The following is a 9,569-nucleotide window of genomic DNA, read 5'->3' as shown; positions in this document are numbered from 1 at the left end:
CCTTCATGAAACTCTCTTGGGTGCACCCTTTTGTCAAATGCCTTTTTCATTCTCCTTTGATACAGTTGTCCATGACACACTATTGTTAACCTTTTTTCTTCGATAAGGTTGAGTTGGTCGAATCGGGTTTGAACCCACTCAGCTTCCTCTAACTTAGTTTCCATTAACACGCGTAAGGAGGGAATTTCGACCTCAAATGGAAGTACCGCTTCCATCCCATACACTAGCGAGAACGGCGTGGCTCCAGTTGATGTTCGTACTGATGTGCGGTATCCGTGCAAAGCAAAAGGAAGCATTTCGTGTCAGTCCTTGTAGGTGACCACCATCTTCTACACAATCTTCTTGATGTTCTTGTTAGCAGCCTCTACTGCCCCATTCATCTTTGGACGATAAGGAGAGGAATTATGGTGATGAATTTTGAATTCCTCACATAACTCCGCCATCATCTGATTGTTCAGGTTGGTAGCGTTATCAGTGATGATCTTGTCAGGTAGCCCATACCTACAGATCAACTCTTTATGAATCTAACCACAACCTTTCTAGTCACGTTGGCATATGAAGCAGCTTCAACCCACTTGGTGAAATAGTCGATTGCGACTAGTATGAAGCGATGTCCATTTGACGCCTTTGGTTCTATAGTTCCGATGACATCTATTCCCCACATCGAAAATGGCCATGGTGCAGACAACACGTTCAGAGTCGTGGGTGGCACATTGATATTATCTGCATATATCTGACATCTTTCACACTTTCTCACGTGTATGCAACAATCGTTTTCCATGGTCAACCAGAAGTAACCAGCTCTTAAGATCTTCCTAGCCATCGAATGTTCATTCATGTGTGTACCAAATGTACCTTCGTGCACTTCTTTCAGTAGCAACTCGGCTTCCTTTGCATCCACACATCTAAGGAGAACCATGTCATGGTTTCTCTTGTATAAAACATTCCCACTTAAGATGAAACTGCCGGCCAACCTTCTTAGCGCTCTTTTATCGTTTTCAGACGCATCCTCAGGGTATTCTCGAGTTTTAAGATAACGCTTGATATCAAAGTACCAAGGTTTACCGTCTAACTCCTCCTCGATGAAGTGGCAATATGATGGCTCTGCATGGCTTTTCATTTTGATTCTCGGTAATTCTGCATCTTGATCAACCTCAAACATTGACGACAAGGTAGCCAGTGAGTCTGCTAATTGATTATCTTCTCGCGGTATATGGTTAAATGTGACGGAATCGAAATACTCCATTAATCCCCTGATGTAAGCTTGGTAGGGAATTAATTTTGTATCCCTAGTTTCCCATTCTCCTTTCAATTGGTGGATGACCAAAGCTGAATCTCCATACACATCCAGAACTTTTGCCTTTGATTCAATTGCTGCTCGAATACCCATGGCATAGGCTTCATATTCAGCGATGTTATTTGTGCAGCTAAAACACAACCTTGTCGTCATTGGTATATACTGACGCTCTGGGGAGATAAGCACGGCCCCTATTCCGTGTCCCATCACATTCGAGGCTCCGTCGAATAACACTGTCCATGCTTTTTCGTTTCGGTCTTCTTTGCTCCCTTGGAATAAAGCCATGATATCCTCATCAGGAAATTCAGGTCGCATTGGTTGATAATCACAAAGGGGTTGATGAGCCAGGTATTCTGCTAGTGCGCTACCCTTGACAGATTTCTGAATGACATATACGATGTCGTATTCTGACAATAACATCTGCCATCGAGCTATCCTTCCAGTAAGAGCAGACTTTTCAAAAATATACTTGATAGGATCCATCTTGGATATCAACCATGTGGAATGACTCAACATGTATTGCCTTAAACGATGAGCTGCCCATGCCAATGCGCAGCAAGTCCGCTCTAACGATGAATATCGTCGTTCGCAGTCTGTGAACTTCTTGCTCAAGTAATATATAGCATGCTCTCTTTTGCCATCCTCATCATGCTGACCCAATACGCAACCCATTGACTTGTCCAATACGGTCAAATACAAAATGAGTGGCCTTCCTGGTTCTGGTGGACGTAATACAGGAGGGTCCTGTAAGTATTGTTTGACTCTCTCAAAAGCGGCCTGGCAATCCTCATTCCACACCACAGCCTGATTCTTTCGTAACAACTTGAACAGTGGTTCACAAGTAGCAGTTAATTGGGAGATGAATCTAGCGATGTAATTCAATCTACCCAAAAACCCTCGGACTTCTTTTTCCGTTTTAGGCGCAGGCATTTCCATTATTGCTCGCACTTTGTCTGGATCCACCTCTATCCCCCTCTGGCTGACAATAAAGCCCAACAATCTCCCGGATTTCACTCCAAATGTACATTTGGCGGGATTCAGCCTAAGCTTATACTTCCTCAATCTCTCGAATAACTTTCTCAAGTTGAGGACGTGTTCTTCTTCTGATTCGGACTTCGCGATCATGTCGTCCACATAAACTTCAATCTCCTTGTGCATCATGTCATGGAAAAGTGCCACCATCGCCCTTTGATATGTTGCCCCAGCATTCTTGAGTCCAAAAGACATCACCTTATAACAAAATGTGCCCCATAATGTAATAAAAGTCGTCTTTTCCATATCTTCTGGGGCCATCTTGATCTGGTTATACCCCGAAAAACCATCCATGAACGAAAACAGTGAATACTTGGCTGCATTATCAACTAGGCTGTCAATGTGTGGTAATGGGAAATTATCCTTTGGGCTTGCACGATTCAAATCTCGATAATCGACACACATCCGAACTTTACCATCCTTCTTAGGCACCGGTACAATGTTTTCTACCCATTTTGGGTATCTCGCCACTGCTAGAAACCCTGCATCGAATTGCTTCTGTACCTCCTCCTTGATCTTTAAGGACATTTTTGGTTTCATTCTCCTTAGCTTTTGCTTTACCGGTGGACATTCCGGTTTGAGTGGGAGCTTGTGTTGTACAATATCTGTATCGAGGCCTGACATGTCATTGTAAGACCAAGCAAACACATCCCTGAACTCTCTCAATAAGACACGCAAATTTTCTTTCACTTCTGCTTCCATGGCTGTACCGATCTTCACCTCCTTTACCTCATCCTCATTCCCTAAATTGAGTACTTCAACATCTTCCTAGTGAGGTTTTATCTCCTTATACTCTTGTTCTACTAGTCTTAACAGTTCAGAAGGGGGTTCCGGGTCATCATCGCAATCATCTTCCGTATTATTGACAGGGCGCCCAAAATCAGGAATATCGACATAATTACTTTCAGAACATTCGTTGTCATATTTGCATTATTTAAGTTTACGAAAAGGAAATAATTAAACGGAAAAAACGACGAGGAATGCAAAATGATGATAAAACACAAACAAACACACTTTGCGTATCGCGCTGAGTGTAACAAACTAAAGGCGCAACCCATAAGTCATGAATCCTAAAGCCCCGGGTAAAGCTATAGGATTAATTAAAGTTATTACATCTTATTCAAATTAAGCATCACGGGCAAATCCAGCATCTTCCAGTTGTCGAGTTGTGCACCCGGGGAGCAGGCCCACACAAAACTAGAGCCTTCCAATCCATCTTCATCTCCCACAGCTGCTATGTGGCCAGCGTTAACCCAACCAGCGCTGCGAAAGCTCTCCTTGAGGTCACAGATATGAATTCTTCCCACTTTAGGCTCCCGTCTTTCCACCCGAGCCAGACTGCGTTCTCTCCTTTCTTTTATCAGTCTTCTCCTATCCTCCTTGGTGGGCTTGTATCCCAGGCCATACCTATTCTTGTTCTCGACGACCTCCAGAGGGAATGCTCGCCCCTGTCCACACTTGCCCAAACCTTTCCCATGCATGTAACCTTCTTTTAGCATGACTTTGGCCATCATGATAGAAGCACGCGACAGATGCGGGTTGACCACAAATGGCTCTACATAGGTGTTTCCCACGATCTCCAGAGATTGGAAAGCTGTCTCGAGAGCTTCCTCGGCTGCTTCAATATAACGGGAGGATGATGGTCCGCTCACCAAGAAATCCTCCTCTCCTGCCACTATCACCAGCTTGTCTCCCATAACATACTTCAACTTTTGATGTAGTGTAGGAGGCACAACCCCTGCAGAATGGATCCATGGGCGACCCAACAGACAACTATAGGCCAGGAGGATGTCCATGACTTGGAATGTCACTTGAAAGACACACGGACCGACTTGGACTGGTAGTTCTACCTCTCCCATCACTTCCCTCTTACTACCATCAAAGGCTCTCACAATCATAGAACTTGGCTTCATGTGCGTTCCGTCATTGGGTAGCTTCTCCAAGGTTGCTTTTGGCATGACGTTTAGGGAGGATCCGTTATCCACTAAGACACGTGCTATCATATGATCCAGGCATGTCACAGAGACATGAAGAGCTTTGTTATGACCTCTCCCCTCAACAGGTATCTCTTCATCAGTGAAGGTGAGGTAATTATTAGCAACGATGTTGCCAACAATGCCCTCGAACTTGTTCAAAGAAATACCTTGCTCCACATGAGCCTCACTGAGTATCTTCATCAACAACTTTCGGTGGGAAGCAGAGTGCATGAGTAATTCTAGCAAGGAGATCCGGGCAGGCATGCGGTTCAACTGTTCCACCACTTTGTACTCACTCTGTTGTATGAACTTTAGGAATTCACCAACTTCTTCTTCAGATATTTCTTTCTTCTCCTCTTTGTCGGGGGTCTCCTCGGCCTCCACGTTCTTCCCCTTCAAGAACTCTTTTGCTTTTGCAGCCATTGTTGCTTCCCTACCTTTGGTTCTCAACAATTCCGGTGGTGTAAAGATTCGACCACTTCTGGTCATTCCACCAATGCCTGATATGTTTTCCACAGTTGGATTTGCATATTCTCCCTCATCTAATACAGTTGCCCCATATCTCCATGGGACGACTTTCTCGTTCTTATAAGGGAAAGGAGTTGGCACTCGGATGACAACAGATGGATTTCCTTCGGTTACCAGTGCAGGTGTGGTCCTAGTAAAATGGATCACCAAAGGTTCGGGTAGAGTCACATCAGCTTCTCCACCAATTTGCGCAAATACTTCTTCCTCTCTGACCTTGCGGCACACTTGCATCAGATTTCTATCAAGTAAGTCTTGTAGAAAAATCTCGAATTCCATACATTCCTCAATAGAGTGCCCGGCCTCCGGATGGAGTGCGCACGCTATACCCAGATCATAATCGCCCTTCACTAGGCCTTTCTTCAACAAAGCTTCAAAGATAAACCTCCTAGAACTTCGGATTTCGCCCACATCTCTTATCGGATCATGGTTACCAACCTCGACGGCGTTCGTCGAGGAACTCCCGTGCCCGGACAATGGATTAGTATCGACGCTGGGCTGGTCCTCTTGAAACTTTAACCAACCCGAATCTATCAGAGCCTGAACTTTGTATTTGAGAGCGAAACATCCTTCAGTCGAGTGGCCAACGCCTCCTGCATGATAACTACACCTGGCATTTGCGTCATAACCCCTAGGGTACGGCGCCTGTACAGGCTTCATCAGGCAAATGGCGACCAGACCCTTTTTGACTAGGTTAGGTAACAATTCAGTGTAAGTCATAGGGATTGGAGTGAACTTAACAAATTGATTTCCCCTTGGGTTGTTGTTGTGACCCACATTCAGATTTGGGCCCATGTTTGTAGCCGGTCTTAAAGCTTCGGTTGGGATACGCTGCGGTGGATAATACGCTTGTTGTTGTTGAGGCCTAACTTGGTGAGCAAACGTGGTGTTTGCAGCATAAGGAGGTGGGTTTAAGTACGGTCGATAATTAGGATCGGGAGCTCGTCCTCTCCAAACAGGCATCATTACCGACGCAGCATGTACCTCCCCCTCTTTTTTCTTCCCCTGATTGAAGCTGGGCTTTTTGTAGTTTGTAGCTGCGGGTGGGCCATATGCTATCTTTCCGTTTTTCAATCCAATTTCTATCCTTTCACCAATGATGATGGTGTCAGCAAAATTGACAGATACATTCCCAACCATATGCTCATAAAATGGCGGCTGGAGTGTGTTTACGAACATCGACACCATCTCCTTATCAATCAACGGCGGCTCAACTTGCGCAGCCAACTCTCTCCATCGTTGGGCGTACTCTTTGAAAGTTTCATTGTCCTTTTTTGTCATATGTTGCAGCTGCAGACGGTCTGGAGCAGCATGAGTATTGTATACATATTGTTTCACGAAGGCGTCAGTTAAATCCGCCCAACAACGAATTCGGGATGGCTCTAGGTGGGTGTACTAGTTCAATGCCACCCTGGCCAAACTTTCCTGGAAAACATGGATGAGTAGCTCCTCATCATGAGCATACGCAGCCATCTTTCTGCAGTACATGGTCACATGGCTTTTAGGGCAAGTGTTACCCTTATATTTTTCAAACTCCGGCGCCTTGAACTTAGGCAGGATTTTCAAGCCTGGAACCAAACTTAATCTGGCCGCATTTCCAAACCCCGTAGCTCTCAACTCCCTCAACAGCTCTCAACCTCGCCTCCAGACTTTCCAACCTACCCGTAGCTCCAACGAGGCTACTGAATCCCCTAACCACCGTGGCGTGCGGTGCAGCTTCGGCTACAGAATCCTCCCTAGCAACCACATGCGGTACTGGGGTCACCCGAATTCCATCAGTTGTGTTGGTCTCATTCATTCTCGTGCCCATCATGGGAGCCGATACTAAGACAGGTCCCTGAGTGCCGATTGGTGGTATATTGGCGGTCGCGGGAAACGAGAATGAAGCATGCTCAGCTTCCGAGTACTCTCTTACAGGAGGTGCGTAACCCGGGGGTAAACCATACAGTGGGAAAGGAACCGATTACTCCGCAGCATTGAACATTGGGGAATAAAGGCGAGCATTCCCCTCAATATGCGCAGATGAAGACTCTCCAGTAGTCTTCAAGGCTTCAAGTGCCGTCAAGATCTGGCCAATCTGGTCCTTCAACTGACTGACATCAGCCTTAATAGATTCGTGTGACTGTTCCCAATTCTCCATGACCTTTAAGTTAACTCTGGTCCTGTACGGATGTCGTGGAAAATTTGTCGTTGTTCTCTCACTTGTACTGATGATTATTTTTATTAAATTAGAGAAGGATGAAAAATGCGAAACAAAAGAAAACATGATGAATGCTAGTGATAAATGGAAACCACAGGATAACAATGACGATACTGATGGAAAATTAACACAAGTCGATACCAAACAAACATCCCTTATCTTTCATTTAAAGAAAATTGGTCCATTACATCGTCTAAGGAACAAAACTCGCAATTCTGATGTGCATCAACCCCGCGCCTGGGCAATGAAAGATTTCATTTCTCCCACCAACCATTTACAGTGATTAATAAACAATTCTATTTCAGCTGGTGAGTTACGAAAATGAGTACTCGCTTCAGCATTCAATACCATCCTGGGGATGTCTTCAATTGCCCCATTTGCCAAAGCAGCCAACCGAGAGAAGCTTTCCTTCCAGTGCTTTACAGCCATTTCTTGCTCTGCGATGTGCTCTTTCATTTGTTTTATCAAGGCTTGATGCCTTTCTCCAAATTCCATCGACCTCCATCGCTCCTCTTGCTCCTCGATGTAATCCTCCATTTGCTTTAACATGGCCCGATACTCCTTTTCGGCTTTCGCCAACTTCCAGCACTCCTGATTCAACTCCGCTTCAAATTACGTAGCCATTTCCTTCATTTGATGCCCCGATTCTTGTACTTGGACTTGCGCTTCCCTTAGTCTTTTTAGGGCTTCCCTTTTATCTCTCTTGGCTTCTTCATAGAGTTGTTTCCACTGTCTGCCCTTTTCCAAAGCCACATTCTTTTCATTTACCCTCATGGATAATTCCCTACTCGCGGCCGCTAGATCCTGTTTCACTCGAAATGTATAATCCCTCTCAGCCTTTTGGCTTTTGACAATGTTTTCATAAGCGCACGACTTTTCTTCATTATCATTTCTCATATCCACAAGATCATTACGTGCCCTTTGTAATTCGTTTTCCAACCTAGCATTCCTCACCTTCAATTTCTCCATTTCAGCCTTCAATTGTTGCAACTCTTCACTTTCTGAGGCTTGGGATGGTCCTTCACTAGCTGATTGATCCTTAATTAGCTTGAAAGGCAACTTGACTACTTTCACTCTCTCCAGAATCCAGGTGTGATAAATAACCCTGCTATCCACTACTCCATCTCTCAAGTCCTTCTCTGCTCGAACCATATTTTCCCAGGCGCTTTTAACCTTTCTTAATAGTTCGATGAAATGCCCGTCTTCGTAATAAATGAATAGGGTAGCAAGGTAGTCTGATGAAGGCGCCCCTCTTAGGGAATGCCCGAATTGTCTTTGCACCAAAAGGGGGTTGTAATTGACACAGTACCGGACACCTATGAGAGGCACATTAGGAAAGCTACCACAATGCTGTATATCCGGTTTATTTTCGAGCCAAGGAAGGCGCCATTTTATACTTCTTTCGCTCAAGCCAGCAAGGAATCGGACCCAATCGTTTCCTCCCTTACCTTTAAGCTCTTGGTGTGACAACGTTTTCGATAGACTCTTAACGTCGACCATCTCCTTAAACATGCGAGCTGCCATCCATGTATACAACGCCGGTAAATAACAAAGAATCTTCTTTCCCTTTCTCTCCTGGCAAAAACTTAAGGTCCCATAAACATCCGCATGAACTGCTGTTACAGGATTCTCTGATCTGATTTTACTCGCCACGAAGACGTCTATTGCGGTGTGATCCACGAGTTCTTTTATTTTGGGAAACAAGACAATGCCATATATGGTGAGGGCTAATACATCCATGAAAGTTTCCCAATCCTCTTTATCAGCCAGGTGATGTAAATACTGCTCTAGATATCCCTGTGATAACCCATGCAATTGATTCCTCATCATCATCCTGTCTTCAAGCTCCTTGGGATGTAGTTTCATGATGGCAGCAATGGTGGGTATAGAGGCATGATGCTTTAAATGCTGATAGGGGGTGGTGCCCTCCAACGGCAAACCCAAGATATGCTCGAACTCCTCTATAGTTGGCGCCAACTGAAAGTCTTGAAATGTGAACCATCGAAGCGGAGAATCATAATATTGTGCCAAGGCTGTGATAGCGGGTATTTGTACTTCAACCTCCATTAAATTCAATAAATTTCCATATCTTCTCTGAAAGGTTTCTCTCTTTATAGTCTTAAGCCTTTTGCCCAAGTTTATCAGCCCGGTCAAATTTCCAACATGGGTCCTTAGACTATACTTCTTTCTTAAATCGGAAGAGTCGGTGTGCCGTGTAGCATCGGATCTTGTGTCGACATCCATCTCGTATGAAGTCAAATAGGTACCCGCGATTTCCTTTAAAAAATTAACATGTTACTAAATGATGTATGAATATGATGCATGATAAATAAACAACATGCCGAAACAAAGCACATGCATGGTATGAAATGTAATATAAAAAAACGAACAGCGTGAGGACTACAGAAATACATATTCCTCCCATCGTGCCCTAACAAAGGTTCACTGTTTTGAGTTCAAGGTCAAGTATATGCAATCTCACAAGGATGGTTCCCTGAACCTAAAGGTCAAAGGTTACTAGAGCTATGACCCCCTTCAT

The 9,569-nt window shown here is 44.6% G+C and overlaps 3 protein-coding genes across 3 annotated transcripts; all 3 read right to left on the bottom strand.

Moving 5' to 3' along the window:
- Positions 1–329: 329 nt before the first annotated feature.
- On the bottom strand, positions 330–3,031 carry LOC128193371 (uncharacterized). The gene is made up of 2 exons (XM_052870049.1): positions 530–3,031; positions 330–446 (listed from the first exon to the last, which is right to left on the bottom strand). Exons 1-2 carry the CDS (start codon positions 3,029–3,031, stop codon positions 330–332), a joined length of 2,619 nt encoding a protein of 872 aa, XP_052726009.1.
- A 407-nt stretch (positions 3,032–3,438) lies between these two features.
- LOC108344498 (uncharacterized) lies at positions 3,439–6,318 on the bottom strand. The gene is made up of 2 exons (XM_052870048.1): positions 6,252–6,318; positions 3,439–6,131 (listed from the first exon to the last, which is right to left on the bottom strand). The coding sequence occupies exons 1-2, from the start codon at positions 6,316–6,318 to the stop codon at positions 3,439–3,441; spliced, it is 2,760 nt and encodes a 919-aa protein (XP_052726008.1).
- A 1,324-nt stretch (positions 6,319–7,642) lies between these two features.
- Positions 7,643–9,274, bottom strand: LOC108344497 (uncharacterized). The gene has a single exon (XM_017582930.2). The coding sequence runs from the start codon at positions 9,272–9,274 to the stop codon at positions 7,643–7,645; it is 1,632 nt and encodes a 543-aa protein (XP_017438419.2).
- Between the last annotated feature and the right edge of the window lie 295 nt (positions 9,275–9,569).

The sequence above is a fragment of the Vigna angularis genome, chromosome 10 (genome assembly GCF_016808095.1).
Source record: "Vigna angularis cultivar LongXiaoDou No.4 chromosome 10, ASM1680809v1, whole genome shotgun sequence".
In the NCBI taxonomy this organism is placed as follows: Eukaryota; Viridiplantae; Streptophyta; class Magnoliopsida; order Fabales; family Fabaceae; genus Vigna; species Vigna angularis.
This window is presented reverse-complemented; position numbering and strand designations above follow the sequence as displayed.

Excerpts from the sequence above, each read along its gene's own strand:
- LOC108344497 (XM_017582930.2), bottom strand. The coding sequence starts at position 9,274 with ATGGATGTCGACACAAGATCCGATGCTACACGGCACACCGACTCTTCC.
- LOC128193371 (XM_052870049.1), bottom strand. The coding sequence starts at position 3,031 with ATGGAAGCAGAAGTGAAAGAAAATTTGCGTGTCTTATTGAGAGAGTTC. Across the intron at positions 447-529 it reads ACGTGACTAGAAAGGTTGTG|ATGATGGCGGAGTTATGTGA; the intron begins GTTAGATTCATA and ends CTGAACAATCAG.
- LOC108344498 (XM_052870048.1), bottom strand. The coding sequence starts at position 6,318 with ATGTACTGCAGAAAGATGGCTGCGTATGCTCATGATGAGGAGCTACTC. Across the intron at positions 6,132-6,251 it reads CATCCATGTTTTCCAGGAAA|ACCGTCTGCAGCTGCAACAT; the intron begins GTTTGGCCAGGG and ends ATGCTGCTCCAG.